Here is a 16,876-nt window from a genome sequence, read left to right on the forward strand (position 1 = left end):
TTTCTCTAGGTGTACCTGTACAAACATCAGATCTGTTTCCATGTAACTTCTCTTGTTCCCATTCTGGAAAGCTTTGTGCTCTTGAAATTTCACTTTCCTACAAAATGCCAGTGCAATTGACCATTTTTCACAGTGATTCATACAAGGGCACGCCAAGCCATTTTTGAATGAATAATCCTGTGTGTGAAACATCAAGCAGTAGTAGAGTGGGATGGCCACTGTCTTTGCAACCTTTCTCTTTGGGGCAGACTGAGTGAGAAGAGCGCGCACACAGCACTCGCCCAGAGCTGTGCTCTGCTTCATGCTCCACCAAGACATAAGGATGATCTTGTGCTTAAGGCATGGTGCTGGGAGTGGAGGTGTCATTTGTGTTTAACTGTCCCTCAAGGAATAATGCCTGCATTGGATGACCTGGGGCTGGTGCAAATGACCATATGCCGTAGCACAGAGGTGTGCTTAGGTGTGTGATGGGGGTGGGAGGAAACATGATCACAGTGCTTTGAGCTTTGGCTGTTCTGGCTACAGAGCAGCCCTTTGACTACTGGGGGCAGCTCCCAGAAGTGAGAGCAGTTTCTTGACTTTACTGATTAATGGAATTCTCTGTTGTCTAGGTGCTCAACCTCAACTTTGTACTCCCATCCTGGTCCCAAATCCTAGAGGTGCAAAGTGGGGTAAAGTCATAGGTGCACTCTCCCTTCCTGAACTGTGTCTTCTGCAAGGCACAATGAAGTATCTGGCCCTGTGGCTTGATATCTTCAAGCTGCAAAGTCTCTCTTTTATACCATGCACCTGTGATTACAGCCCAAGAATAAAACTGAGTATGCCCCAGTATTGCATGCAGTATGTCACAATGACCTATCAACGCCATTTCAGCAGAACTATCTGCCAAGAAAGTTAAAGCCTGCACCTAAACAGCAGAGAATTCTGCTAATCCTAAAAGTCAGGAAGCTATTTAAAAGCCAGTGAAATGTGACCCAAGGCTTTACTTCAGAGAACAGATTACTTCCTGTAAAAAGCCAAGAAATTGAGTAGTTTTCATTCACATGCTCAGACTTTTAGCTCTGTGCTAAGTCTTCAAAGGATCAGGTAAAATGCAAGAAAGGTGGTAAGTGCACAAAAGAGAAATATTTGAGCAAGTCTGTTTCTTCCCTTCCTTTTTTACATAAAACTTTGTTAATGAGCTTAATAACAATTTGAGAGCTTGCCACTTCACAAGTGCTATTACAGATGCCAAAAATCCTCTAGAGTTTTTTTCCGCTGGAAAGGCCAATACAGTATAGACATTTTTTCAGTCACAAAAAGCCTTTTTTCTTCCTTTTGTCACACGGCCTTGGGGTATGGTTCATCATATTTCCTCCCATTCATATACTAGAGTCTCTGCTAATTATAATGTTGGGAAAAAATGGGTTTCTAAACACAGGCTATAATGCAGTCCAAAGAGCAGCAGTAAAAATACTGCATTTTCTTAACTCTATCCTTCTGGGTGTTCTTGTTGGTTGATTTTTTTCCCCCCACTCAAATCAAGACATTTGCCTAGTCTACACTAGAGTAAAGGATGTATGCGGTGGATAGAATGTCTTGTGCACTTCCTACAAGAGGGAAGATTGTGCATCTTGTTGCCAACCTGTGGTGAAGCAGGCTAAGTGGTGAACCATGGAATGGTGCCAGCCTTCCAGCTCTCCTTTACCAAATGACCTCCTACAAACAAACCAAATAGGAAGAGGTTACTTACCTGTAACTGGAGGTTCTCTGAGATGTGTGATCCTTATCTGTATTCCACATACGGATTTGCATGCGCACTATGCCTCTGAGTCCAGCAGTGTTTCGTAGCAGTGTCCGTTGACCCGCACATGTGTAGTGCATCTCCTTGTAATCCCAGCTGAGGGTATAATAAGTAGTGCAGGTCGATACCTTTCCAGTCTCCCTCTTACCATCATGGAATCCAGTCTGAAGCAGAGGGTCTGGAGGGCGGGTAGTTGAATACATCTCGAAGCATCTTCAGTTACAGGTAAGTAACCTCTTCTTCTTTGAGTGATGGGCCCCTGTGTGTATTCCACACGTGGGTGGGTGACTCGCAAGCAGTGGTCATTATGGAGGTGGGTGCAAGAATGCCAATGGAAGTGCAATCTGCAGTACAGCCTGGCCTACAGTGGCTTCTGTAGCAGCCACTTGCGCAATGGCATAGTGCATCGTGAACGTGCGGATGGAAAGCTACGTTGCCGCGTGGCAGATGTCTTGCCAGGACGCATCCGTTAGGCCGATGTGACAGCTTGTGCTTGTGTAGAGTGCGCCGTAACTTTATCAAATGGGGGTGCATTGGATTGATGTAGCATTCATAGCTGCACCCCGATACCCATTTGGAGATGCGTTTGGACAAAAGGACTGTTCGGCGACGGTCACAAATAATTAAAGCGATGTGCAAAAGGGTGGAGTCCTGAGTAGGCAGAATGCCAGTGCACGGCAGATGTCGAGGGGCATGCAAGGCTCTGTTAGTGAGGAAGCATGTGGTTTGGGGTGGAAAACCAGCGGGTCGATGCTCTAATTTAGTTGGAATTCCGACACCACTTTTGGGATGAATTTGGGGTGGAGCCACAAGGATACTTTGTGCTTGTGGGATATCGGGGGAGGGGGTGGTCCGCCATTGTGGCTTCTATTCGTTGCCCAGTCTGGATGAGGTAATGGCTGCCAAGAATGTCACTTTCATTGAGAGGTGGGAGAGGGAGCGTGTTGCCAGCAATTCAAAGGGTGGCTTTGTGAAGGCAGAGAGAACAAGATTAAGGTCCCATAGGGGTATCCGTGGTGGTCTTGCCTCAATTGTCGGCAAACAGGGCAAGATGGCTCCTCCAAAACGATATGGGGTGCCACAGGTGGCATTGGGGGAGGTTAGTGGGTCTCAACCTGCATGTCAAAACTGAAGTTTTGTCTGTTGCTGGGAGAGGGTTGAGGATATGGTTGTGGTGGAGGCAGGGAAGCATGGTCGTTGAGATCCGGGTTGCTGACATGGGGGTTCCTGGTGACATTGGTAGGTAGCCGGATAAGGAGTGTAGGGGCGCGGGCAGAATGTTTGCCTTTGATGCCTGCATCTTGGGAATGGGGTATATATACCGAGGGACCGTAGCATGGCTCTGGAGACCTTCAGTGGAGGGAATCGTCCATCTTCTTGTGGAACAATTTGTTCGTGTCAAAGGGCAGGTTCTCGATTTGGATCTCCCTGGGGAAGCTGGATGATTGTGTAGCCACAAGTCCCAGCGCATAACACCGGTCGATAGAAAGTGACAGGACATGTTGGCCGCGTCCACAGCGGCCTGGATGCCCACCTTGGCGACCAGTCGTCCTTCGTCTACCAGTGCCTGGAATTGTTGCTGTTGCTCTGGCAGCAGCTTGTCCCTGAACTCTGCTAGCCTGGTGTAGTTGGCTAGCAGAGCCTGGTAGTTTGCAATCTGGAACTGTACTCCCACCGAAGAATATGCCTTCCTGCCTAGCAGGTCCATCCTCGTTGCCACCCTGTCCAGAGGAGTAGACTTCTGCGAGTGCTGGCGTGCCTGCTATGCTGCCACGTGGACAACCAGGGAGCTGGGGGGTGAATGTGTAAAAAGAAAATCTGCCCTTTAGCAGGTACGAAATGCCTCTTCTCCGCCCTCTTAGAGTTGGGGGCACAGGAAGCAGGACTGTGCCATCCTGCCCACGCTGGTTGGAGGATGGCATTGTTAATGGGTAGATCTACCCCAAGAGGACCCCTGGGGTTGGAGGATGTCCAGGAGCTGGTGTTAGGGGTCCTGAACCTCCTCCAATGGGATAACCAGGTCTGCCTCTATCCCCTGGAGCAAGTCCTGGAACTGGCAATGGTCGTCTGGCCTTACCCTCTTCACGGGGAAGCTCGGGCACTGGTCCAGCCAGATCTGTTCGTGACATCTTACCTGACCTGGCCCAGCTTGGGGAGGAAATGCTGCACTTGGGAGCAGTCCACAGCAGGGATCTGCTTTTGTGCCCGTGAGGATGTTTTTTACTCTCATGCCGGGACTTGTCCTTGGCTTTCGATACTGGTGGTTCTGGGGCATGCAAGGTGCTGTGAGGGGCTCTCAGCATCGGTGACAGTCACTGTACAAGGGGGTCCGCCGGTCCCAGATCCAAGTGCGCCCTTAGTCTCAGAGCTTCCTCCATCAAGTTCTTAAGGAAGCAGAGCTCTTGAGCTTCCCGGGTTCAGGACAGGAAGGACATGCAAATGGAGCAGTGCACTGTGATGTGTGCCTGGTCCAGGCAGCAGAGGCACCAGTGGTGCTTGTCACTCACCAAGAATGAGCGTGGGCAGGAAACGCAGTTTTTAAATCCCAGAATCTCGGGCATAGTCCCCTGGGGCAGGTTGGACAGTCCCCAAACAGGGAAAGAAACTACACTATCTAAATATAACTAAACTAACTTATCTGCCTACACTAGAAAGACAATCTACAACTATCTACACCAAATGAAAGGTAGATCACTCTCTTAGAAAATGAAGAGTGCGAAGGAATAGGAGTTCTGACTCAGTCCATGCAGCGGTAAGAGGGAACTGGGGAGGCGTCGATCCACACTACCTATTATACCCTCAGCCAGGAGCATGAAGGGATGCACTACACACGTGCGGGTCAACGGACACTGCTAAGAAATGCTTCTGGACTCAGGCGCATGGTGTGCATGTGCATTCACATGTGGAATATACATAGGGACCATCAGTCGAAAAAGAACCACAACTAATAGTGTGGTGAACAAGGCTGGTGCAGAAGGGAAGGCTGATGGATTTCTGAGTTTGAGGGGTATGGAAGGATGGTATCCTGAGGTACAGGTACTGGAAAGCCATTATGCCTTGGGGGGGAGGGGACAGCAGAATTTTTGCGTGTTAATGATCAGTATGCTGTGACACTCCTTGGGGGGTACCCAGGGCTGTGAGGCACCTTGTTACCACTTGCCCTTAACATGAGGGAAGTTCTATCTGTTCCTGCCAGGGGTCAGTTCCCCAGCTCCACAGGCAACATAAGCACACCTCTCCAGGCCTGTGCAGGCCTCAGTCTCTCTACAGCTTGGTGATATAGGTGTGTTCCAGCCCTCAAGCCTTCCTAGCATCCTGCTGGAATGTCCAGCCCCTGGTCCACTAAACACTCGCAGAATTCAGACTTGTTGCTCCCAAAGGCACAGTACACACCAGCTTACCAATTTCACCTCAGGATCACTGGCCCACTTAACACACAGCACTAAGATATTTTTACAGTGAAAACAAGAACAAGAGAATAGAGATTCAAGTGATAGCAAGTAAAAGTATTTGAAACAAATGGTTACATGTAAAATAAAATTGTAACATGCCTTTTATAACCTAATCTTAATTAACGAGATACTGTCTTGCTGAATGAAATGTAGCTCACCCAAAGTCTCCGCAGTGTTTTCCAGGCAGGTTGGCTGTGCCCTCCTTTCATAAGACAGAACATGCTGACAGTTCATCTCCTTGATGAAGGATCCCGGGTGTACCTCAGGGCCCCCAGTTATACCCCCCAAATCCATCCTCTTCACTCATAAGCAGGATGCCACCCCCTGCTGGGTTTTTTCTGCAGTTCTTCTCTCATGTGAATTCAATTCTCTTCATTGCTCAGTAATGCAAATAGAGTTACATTGTGAGACACACGGTGACCAGCCAGAGAGAGAAGTGTCTACTACCCCCTGCCTGAACAGAATTGGTTACCACCTTTTGGTGACCTGTCTTAACTCTTGTACCTTAAGAACATAGTTTTCAGTGCAGGTACATAACTCCATAAATATCATCCATACATATATTTCACTATAATTATGATGACCAGTAAACTTCTGGCTCTTGGAAGAGACCTTATGTGCCACCCTTTGGCAAACCAGTATGTAGATACCTGACCCAGGTGATTGCTGTAAACCATAGTATGTATCCCTTATGCCCTCTACTACTTGGCAGTAAGGGGTCCCTGGGCCACATATGCCTAAGTCATACTCTCATACTGTCTTAACACTGGTGTAAAAGGAACTACACCTCTACCTCGATATAACGCTGTCCTCGGGAGCCAAAACATCTTACTGCGTTATAGGTGAAACCGCATTATATCGATCTTGCTTTGATCCGCCGGAATGCGCAGCCCCGCCCCCCTGGAGCACTGCTTTACCGTATTATATCCGAATTCGTGTTATATCGGGTCGCGTTATATCGGGGTAGAGGTGTACTTGATAGTAAACCCAGAGCTCTTACACATCCTTGCAGCTGCTCTGTGCCTTTCTGATGGAGTTCACTTGTGCCGAGACACCTTTTTCATTAATTTTAAATCTCCTCCCAGCCTACTTGTGCTAAGCAAGAAACAAGCTGTGTCATCTTAATTAGCTTTCTCAAATTACACTGTGGAGGTGGAATTTTAACTCCCCAGTCATTGAGAGCAATAGTTCAGCACCTACCTCTAAGTACCTAGGAGCATAGTATATCTTGATGATACATTAGGATAATTAAACTCTTGTACAGGTATGAACTACTCAGCATTTGCCCTTCTGAATCACTTGGCTGTGTATGACTAAATATTGTACTTAGTGTATAATTGTAAGTATCCTGACCACATAAGCATCATCTAAGCAGCTCCTACTTTCTTTTTACAGAAATCAAACTTTTTGGCTGCTGAAAACAGCCTTTTCAGCAGCCGCCTCCTGTTCCTAGACAAAGGGAAGACTTGGTGCAAAATGTGTGTTACCATCCCCAAGACTGAACCTCTTGTCTTGTATCTGCACGGAGGAAGTCAGGTAAAAGTGACATTAAATGCTGAGTGATATCCGCAGCTAGAAGCATAAGTTTAAGTATGTCAGTCTGAGAAATAGGACAAAGGATTTGGCTTACTTTCAACAACAGAAATTAACTTGGCAGTCTGAATTTAGCACAAAGCCTCCGAGATTTCAAATTTCCATCTTATCTGGAGATGGAGCTTACGAGATTTTAAGCAAAATGTCTAGCCTCATATCTCTTTCTAAAAAATATAGCACAAAGGAAGGATAAATCAATGATAATTATTTCAGTTAATATTTATTTTCCTAAGGTTTCAGAAAGGCATATTTTCAAAATAAACACTCAAAGAGTTAATGACTTGTTATCTGGACCTAGAAAATACGTAGGACAGCAAAGTGGTTCTGATAGGTTAGTGTTGCTTTAATCCTTTTTTGATTAATGCTATTCCAGTTCTGGGTTAAAGTGAGATGGATTTACACAAATTCAGATGTTCTGAAGGGTGGGTGAAGTGAACTCTGTGAAATGAAAGCCATATGTCTTAACAGCATCTGCTCTAGGGCTGATGTTATTTTTTTTTAATTGTTTCTTTGAAAATGATTGGGGGAATACACTGTGGTAAGTTAGGTGCTTGCTTATACAATGTACGTTTTTAAAACAAAATTTAAAATTTGTTTGAAAAGGTACTCAGACTAAATGTAAGATGATGAGATCAAACCCTCCATTACTGTTGGAAAAGTAGAATGACCAGGCTGAAAGTAGAGGTCCTTCAGATTTAGCTGTAGTACCACAGCTCCACATCTCATTTATTGTTATGTGCCAGTGGTCTTGTTTTAATCTGTGTTTGGGGGGGAGAATTTGGGCCAAATTCAGCTCTTTGTTACCACCATGCAACTCCAGAGATGTCAGTGGATTTACTTTTGATTGGCACCAATTTATCAGACAGTAAATGAGAACGTAGCTTTTATGGGTGATGTACTGTGAGGGCTTTATTTTCCTTAGTTATTGTGACTGTGTTATCCATGTGTTGTAGAACTATAGGAAAATAAAGCTTCCATGTAACAAGTGTAAATATGTGTACCTCACCCTCAAAGACGTGCATTCTATTCATGTCCTATTAGAATAGATTTTTAAGCTCACTTTTTGTAGTGTTTTTATGTGTAATATTTAGGAAGCTGGAAACTTGAATTGAAGGATATGTGTATATGATATCGGCTTTGCTTCAGCTGGAACTCATACTATGGAACAAGGTAGCCTTCCAAACCATTTTACAGGCAGCCAGTTGCCATATTTCCATTCTAGCACTAGGGCCTGCATGGCTGAAATTGTCAGTTTGAAAAAAGAAATCACCTTGGACATGAGACTTAAATGAATACAGCAAAACCTAATCTTTAGATCTCACCTGGAGTCTGTTTCGGGTAGAAGTTGTTTTTAAAATAGTGTAGAAAATATTGTTTTCCATAAAAATGAGACAATTGAGGTGAAATTCATCCAGTGCAGAGGACCAGCATGATTCCTGTGTATCACTTGAGTCCCATTTAAACTCAGTTTAAGTGGAACATAGGCCTTATGTGATGAATTTCTCTCCACAGAGTGAATTTCACCCTCAGGGCACATCATATGTTATAGGGTTCAATATGAATTAAATCCCCTATTTGAGACAGGTATTGTCCCCTTCCCTTTGCAGGTGTAGGGTGCCCTGACCGCAGCAGAATGAATGTATTTCCCCTCTGCAAGATTGAGTGGGATGCAGGGACCTCCCACAAAAAGTCCCTGTGTGCTGCATAACTCTGTTGTCTTCATATCTGCATGTACCCCAGTGCACAGAGGAGCTTGGGGGCAGAGCTGCAGATCTATTGACCTTTTCTGCTCAGAGGCAGGGTACATCATTTCCAGGGCATACTGCAAACCGGAAGCTGCAGCATTTGCTGCAGAGCAGCTCCACTCCCACAATGTGACTTGGGAAGAGGATTTCTCTCTCTAACTCTGATCACACAATCCAGTGTCTCAGCACAGCACTAATAACTCACATAAGACAAACCAGTTCCCTTGGATGCACAGCAGAAGAGAAACAGCTGTAACATGCAAAACTTTTCAACATACATTGGTTGGGGAAGTGAAACCAATGCCTGGAGACTGGGGGAATTTCTACACAATCAAAGGCATTATATTCTTTCCTCGTTGCCCTGCCACACTTGAATTTGAGCCTATTCTGGGGAAGGGGGTATCTTTGACACTAAGCATTAGTTGGATGACTTTATAAAACATTCATTAAATCCAAAGGCTAGTACTTCTGACTATTCCAAATATAGGATAAATCACCTCCCAACAAATCCCATACAGAGCAAGGTTAATCCAGCTCACATTCAGTAACAAGAACTGTAGATTTACTATCAGAAATCAAATTGCTGGCTGGAACCATAACAATGAAAATGAGCCCTTATTTCAAGATAGCATTCCCCCCCACCCACCCCTTCATGTGCTTCCCACCATGTATGGCAAACTGAAGGGAAACAATTACAGAGCAATCTATTCCGCATTCCCTCATATAATCCAAATGTTCAGTATAATTCCAATTGACATATAATACCATGTACTTACACTTTCTGATAATAATAAGAAATAAATAAAAGCTCTCCAATTCAGATTAATAGATTCCATTCTTAAATGTTATTTTCCTGGGCATCACTAGTGTTTTAGATATCAATCCATTTTGTATAACCCTCCCATCTCATACCTCATAAATCTCCTTTGTGGTATTGCTGCTTATAGTATACGGAAATAACAAGGCATGAGATTAGCAGTGGTGCCCCCCAAATTAAATGACTTCACAGTTTGTAAGTGCCTTTTAAATATTTAGGACTATAGGAGGCACCCCCTCAAATTCCTGATATATAGGACCCTGGGCCCTAGCTGCTGAATAAGATATATAGCCCTCCAGAGAGAAACCTTGGCTATCTAGGAAAGCAAGACTTATCCTGGTTAGAATTTGTGACAGCAAACTATTCTTATGGAGATTCTAAATGTAGAGTTTATCATTAGTGAAGAGAACGAGCAGAATCTCCATTGAAAATAATTTTGTTCCAGGTACGTCAAGGAGGCATTTCAGCATCTAAAGAGGCGGGTGCCTTACTGGGATGACATTGCCTACATTGGCATTAAAACTCCTGTAGCAGAGACCAGGGGAAACCATGGTCAGTGCATACGAGATATGCCTGTGTGGAAGCTGCAGGATCATTTAAAACAATGAAAAAATAACTCTTGGGGAAGGAGGAATAATTCCAAGTGCTGACAGTCTGGAACTCTTGGCAGATATCCACAAAGTAAACTCCTTTCTAGTGTCTGAGTGTTTTTATCTTGTGGCCTCCACCTTATACATCTGAGACGAAAATCCAGATACAAATAAAAACAAAATTTTTAGTCCGGAATAATGTGAGATTCAGGAAAACTGCTCCTTTGCTTCTGTTGTTTGTTCAATGAGGGTGTAATTCACACCTGTGTGGAAGGCCAAAGCTGGGCCTGTGCACCATTTAAGTCCCACTTTTAAGCTATCAAAGTAGGGATCTCTGCATGGGGGTGAATATCACATCGTTTGTTTGGTGCATGAATATCAGGCAAAGTGTATCTGTTCTGGCATTGAAGTCCACGTAATACAAACCATTTTTATCTGAGTGGAAGTGTGTAAGGTTTCGAAGAGGCATAGGGTAGTTTGGGGGAGCCTTTTAAGCAAAGACACTACTTCAAGCTTCAGAGAACTAAAACAAGTTTTATGAGTGTGTGTGTCTCCTTTCTAAGCTTCTAGATAGACGCTGAATGAGCTTGGGGCTGCTCATGCAGGCTCTGTTGGACTGTAGTCAACAGAACTGACCCCAAAGTATGAGGTACTCTAACTTAACTACATGGGAAGGAGAGGGTTGAGGTGTCACTGAGCTTGATTCAGCTCTGACAGCTGAAGAAGTTGGGATACTGAGGATAATTCCAGGATAGTGAGAACTGGTGTGACTGTTTACATCAGTCCTGGGCTAGAAATAAACCTTTTTTCAAAAATTCCTACCATGACTCTTTCATCCAGCATGAAAATAAACACTGACTGCACCTAGAAAATAAGATCGAAGCAGCTGGGGCAGTTGTTTGAGACCTCAGCGGGGAAAACAGCTTTTGCTGCTCATCAGTGACTTTTCTGGTCATGTTGGGAGCACCATTACCTAGCTCCAGAGAGAATTACGTCCAATCCTTGTTCATGGTTGCCACAGTGCAAGTCCCTAAGTAAGGATCTGATCCAGAACCCTCTGAGGCCAACGGGAGTCTTTCCATTCACTTCCGTGGGTTTGGGATCAGTCCCTAGGTGCATAGAGAACTAGTAGGGGGAAAAGTAGGGAATTCTTCAAGGCTCTGAGACTCTACAAAAGTGTGTGTGTGGGGGGGAGACCCAATAGAGAAAACACCTCATTAGGAATCTTTATATCTATTATTGTTCGTTATTGCAACCAACGGTTTATTTTCCCTCTATTTATATGTAACTCCTATTAGCATTAATGGGAGCTATGCAGGTGTATTCAGAGGAGCTGAAATGGTGCTCACTCACTGAGAGACCCCCACTAGGAACTGGACTTGAGCTATTTGCTTGAAATCCCAAGTCCTGCATGTTGTAATCACCAATGCCATAATGTTAAAAATAACAAATAAACCTACTGTTAATGTTCAAATTATTAGAATCCTACAGATGATAGACAGTAACACCAAAAGGGCGCATGCTGCGTGTGATTAGTGACAATGCTCAATACCCGTTTGATTTTAGTTTAACACAGCTTTATCTATCATTTTGCTAGGGTAAAGCCTTGAGAGAGAATTCTCTTTTGCATGTGGGCAGTTCGATTTCATAATTTATTGCTACCATGTAATCCAAAGCATTCCTTACATAAATGTCACCTGTAGGAGAACACTTCAACCTCCCTGGCCACACAATATCAGGTGTAAAGGTAGCCATCTTACAGCAAAAAAACTTCAGGATCAGACTCCAAAGAGAAACTGCTGAGCTCCAGTTCATTTGCAAATTTGACACCATCAGATCAGGATTAAACAAAGACTGTGAATGGCTATCCAACTACAGAAGCAGTTTCTCCTCCCTTGGTGTTCACACCTCAACTGTTAGCAGAGCACCTCACCCTCCCTGATTGAACTAACCTCATTATCTCCATACTGATTTATACCTGCCTCTGGAGATTTCCATTACTTGCATCTGAAGAAGTGAGGTTCTTACCCACGAAAGCTTATGCTCCCAATACTTCTGTTAGTCTTAAAGGTGCCACAGGACCCTCTGTTGCTTTTTACAGATTCAGACTAACACGGCTACCCCTCTGATACTTATAGATTAGTGTTGCAGCTACACAAAGGTAACCCAAATTCCCTTCCTTTTGTTTCAATAGTGTCCACAACCTTGGGCCACACAGAAGTTTATATACAAAAATACACACACACACACACACACACACAAAACAAATCTACTTTGAGAAGAAACAAACTGGTCAAATTAAGAAAAAAAAAGATGTATGCACTGTTAATGTTAATGTGTCTGTTAGTATTGTGCAGGAATAGCAGATACAGCCCAAACATCAATTTATTCTTACACTGTACTTCCAGACTGCAAAAGAGAGAATTTTCAAGTGCTGTCAGTGACCTTCAGTTTAATCATGATAAATATTTAATCCTTATTTTCTTAAATGTTAACTACAAGATCAATGAAGCAGACCTGGGGCTTGAGTTTGGCACTTCTTCACTCCTGCGGAAATGAATGTGCATATATTACACCCATAAATCTTGCATTTGCTTGCTTCAACCAGGCCCATACGCCTCAATGTATATGCTCAGTTTGTGCATGCAAATGCAACGGGTGCATTGTTGTATAGGTACAGCTTAGGTGTCCGTGTCTAGACATTTTCCCTGGATTGATATTTCACAATAACACTGTATCTAAAATCAGAACCAGATACTTCGGTCTTTTACTGCCATTTCACAGTTGTCTCCCAGTGCAATGCTACCCTAATGCAGATGGACCTGCCCATTGGAGGATACTCACTATGAAGATGAGTTCTGAGGTGGCGTAGAGCCATTGTGACAGCTCTTTCGTTGCCACTCCCCAGTTATAGCCATGGCTGGGGTGTCCCAATTCTCTGATGATCCCCTGTTGGTGCAGTTTACAGTAGCATTCACACTGTTCTAATCAGCTTTGGAAGACCAGCCTAGTGCTGAGCCATCTGAGAACTGGAAGCTGCAAAGCCACTTTGTTCTTCCACTTCTTGGCTGGCCTAGGGGATTGAGCCGGCACGTTCAATGAAGAGGTTAACTTCAGCTTTACAAAACCAAACTCAAGTTGAAGGAAATCTTACTAGTATAATACTATTGGTATGCAAATCAGGCTTCACATGCTAATTTAATAAAATGAGTTGTACTCTGTGTTCATCTCCATAACTATGTATGCTCACATACATTGACTGCATGAGATGCTACAGGAATTTAAATGCCTGTTAAACTTTTAAGATCACCCCAAATCATATGATCATCCCTTGGTTCCAGCGCTGGGATTCCCTTATAAACATGCTTATGGCAGGATAACGTGCTCTAGCGTTCTCCTCATTTCACAGATGTGGACGCTATGGCACAGAGATTGCTCAAGCCCCAACTTTGGTGTGTAACATTTAGGCTGCTAAGTAAAATGTCCTGATTTTCAGAGGTGCTGAATATCTGCAGCTCCTGCTGAACTCCTGGAGATTGAGCCCCCGGGGCTGCTAAGCATCTGTGGATTTAGTCATCTGGCTTTAGGAGCCCACCTTTGAAACTCCTGGCCTATGTCACTGGACAAAGGCCACAAATGAGCTCAGGGTCAGTTGAGCCTAGATTCTTGCTCTGTCTCTAGCTAAACCCTCTCATGCTGTTGAGGTGCCTCCCCTTGTGGCTCAGCAGAGGAGTTGGTTCATCCTCAAGTACACGGCTGGTAGTGAGCTTATGGCAGCCCTGGTAACATCAGTGCTATTCCTTAAATCTCCCAACTCATCTTGAGGGTCTTCTCAGAAATCCAAAGATCTCTGGGTCTGATTTTTCTGGACTCCAAAGCCCAGGTGTGGATGGCTGTGAAGGGAGTGTGAATGAAGCTTTCAACCCTAGTGACTGGTGAATGAAATCTGGGATTCTTCTGTGTACTTCTAGGATCCCCCCACAAACTAGAGGAGAGCTACAGTTAGTCTTTATTGCTTGCAAAAGCCGGCTATGCTTACATGACCGCCAGCTAACCATAGGGATATCTTGTTGAGATCTAGGAGAATCGCATTTGGTCATCCTTGGTTGGAAGCATGGATTGAGCTAATATAATGTTTGAAGAGGGACTAAAGGCAGAAAATACCAAGTTTCCAAAGGGGTGTAGTCATAGTTGAAATGCTACAGAAATCCCTAGCCATGCCACTGCTGGGGCACGGTTCCTGCCTGAACAGGGAGAGTCTGTTAAATGAAAATAAAAATGATGGAATCGTTTAAAAAATAGAAATCTAGATTTAAAACCATTTTTGCTGTACAGGTCAAGTTCTGTGTCAGCTTGTACCCTGAGCTATTGCACTGAGCTCAACGCAAGTCAGCGTAGAACGTGGCCTGGGGTGACATACGGTGTGCACACGTGTGTGTGTGTATAATACATATAATTATTTGTTATAAAACGCAATATAAAAAAGGTTTGTCACCTAATTAGCTACAATAAGGGTGTGCCTGCACTTCGAGTGAGGGTGTCATTCCCGCTGGAGGAGACATGCCCATGCTAGCTCTCAGGGAGCAAGCACACAAAATAGAATACAGCCACAGCACTGGGAGGGGCTACTTTCCATCCAAGACCCTAGCTGTGTACTTGGGGTGGCTGGCCCCTCCACCTCCATAGCTGCATTCTGTTTTCAGTACACCAGCTCAATGAGAGCTGGTGCAAGCATGTCTCCCTGAGCTGAGAATCAACCCCCCAGCCCCCTTGATGTGCAGACGTACTCTAACACACTTATACAACTGTGTAGTGAATTGCCGTATGGCACCCTAGCTGTAGGTTGTGACCGATGGTATTTCCTTGCTGTTTTGAGCTGAAGTGTCCCCCTACCTGTTGCTCCAGGTAGATCTTAATTGGAAACCATTGGAAAATGAGTTCCCTCAGATCATTCTTAAATGTTGGTGAGAGGAAGCCTTTATATTCTGTACATTGTCTTTTTTTCCCCTCTATTTCAAATGTTCTGTTCTCTTGGGGTTTCACTTTTGCCTTTCCCCCCCATGTCTTAGGATGGGCAGGCTCCACGTGCTATACCTCTGCCTGGATACGCAGTCAGTTTACCAAGTTCTGGTGAGAAGTTTGAAGTGAAACACGTTTTTAAGCTTTGCCAATCCCAGCAAACTATATATTTCAGTGCAGAGGATGAAGAACAGCAAACAAAATGGATGGAAATTCTCACCAAAGCGGCTAAAGGGGAGACTGAAGATCTAGCTGAAGAAATCGGTCACCTGTAGAGCAAGCTCCATTTAGTTTCTTTAGTACATGCTATAAACCATCACTTGAATTCAGTATTCATGGCACTTTGGAATCTGTATGGCTTTATATTTTCATGAGTCCGCATAGGAATTTCAGTGTTTTCTCTGCTTTCATTGTACATTTATCACGTACAGTGCTAGCTGTCTGTCATATATTATGTTAAAGGAAAAAGTAGTTGTAGTTGTTGAAAGTGTTTATGCTGGTTTTACGTAAAAAGACAAGAAGAAAAGCATTAATTTGATCAAAGGTATCAGAAAACCATCAGTCTCTTGTTTTCCTAAATGTATATTTTTTCAGTCCTTTCGATTGCTGTTCAGTGCAGGATGTGTATAGTCTGTGATTAGTTATATAAATGCTGTCTTTAAGGTAAATGTTGTAAAGGCTTGTGGCTGGCCACTGACATTCCGTTCTCTGTCCTTTCCCTTCTGATAAAATGGTCTTTGTGAAATGCAAGCAATTTACTGAATTTTTTCTTTTGCTAAATGTGTTTGTCTCTGCTATTTTGAGATGACATGTTCACAAGATGAATACTGTAGAAGAGACTTCTAATAACTACTGCAAACCATGCAGAAAAGAACATTGAGAAGCCGGATTAATATTAATCACTTATGTATATTTTTTTCTCTTTTGAAAACACCTTCCTTATTTCATTTTATGAACCCATTTTAATGTAAGTGAACAAACATTTTATACTGCCAACTGGGACATGACCAATAAACAAGAACATTTTTAGTACACACCGTACAAAAAGGTGACTTTTTTGTTGTTGTATTGGTTACCTTTAAAGTAATCTGGGATTTATTTATATAATTTGTAAATAATGTTACATAAGTATTTTAAAACATTTTAAAGGTTTTGCGCTAATAACCGGATTTAGTTCATAAAATAAGAGATTTGTATGAATTCAATTTGTAATTTAATTTTCCTGTTTACCTGTATTCGTCTTATTTTCACACTTATCTATTTAAATAAAATCCATGCAGTAACGCCTGAGCCAGATCTCCAAGATACTGCAAGCTTTAGATCAACATTTAACATAGGTACAGTATGAGAGTAATGTCTATTTCTAGTGATAGCAATCGTGTAGTGCTGATATGCAAGGAGAAAAATGAAATAAAGTGTCACATTACTGTAATTTGAAATGGTTTCATTTAACTTTTGTTTCCTCTTCAGACTTCTACATTTTCTAACTGACATTTGTAAAAGGAGAAAGCTGGTCCACATAGCCAGAGTTTCAGAGTAGCAGCCGTGTTAGTCTGTATCCGCAAAAAGCAGTTTTGTGGGGTAAAACCCACTTCATCGGATGCATGCAGTGGAAAATACAGTAGGAAGATATATATATACACACAGAAAACGTTCTCTGTGTATATATATATCTTCCTACTGTATCTTCTATGTTCTCTGTGTGTGTGTATATATAGATATATATATATATATCTTCTTACTGTATTTTCTACAGTAGGAAGATATATATATAATATATATATATATACACACACACACACACACAATGTTCTCTGTGTGTATATATTTATAACTTCCTTCTGTATTTTCCACTGCATGCATCTGATGAAGTGGGT

General features: G+C 43.3%; 1 protein-coding gene across 2 annotated transcripts in view; it reads left to right on the top strand.

The window, feature by feature from the left end:
• FGD3 (FYVE, RhoGEF and PH domain containing 3) overlaps positions 1-16,573 on the top strand; it is a 192,018-nt gene extending 175,445 nt beyond the window's left edge. For both annotated transcript variants that reach the window (XM_034776446.1, XM_034776448.1), the window contains exons 18-19: positions 6,631-6,771; positions 15,050-16,573. In XM_034776446.1, coding sequence (XP_034632337.1) covers positions 6,631-6,771; positions 15,050-15,274 — 366 coding nt within the window. In that variant the 3' untranslated portion in view covers positions 15,275-16,573. The remainder of the gene's footprint in view (positions 1-6,630; positions 6,772-15,049) is intronic.
• The last annotated feature ends 303 nt before the right edge of the window (positions 16,574-16,876 follow it).

The sequence above is a fragment of the Trachemys scripta genome, chromosome 7 (assembly GCF_013100865.1).
Source record: "Trachemys scripta elegans isolate TJP31775 chromosome 7, CAS_Tse_1.0, whole genome shotgun sequence".
In the NCBI taxonomy this organism is placed as follows: Eukaryota; Metazoa; Chordata; order Testudines; family Emydidae; genus Trachemys; species Trachemys scripta.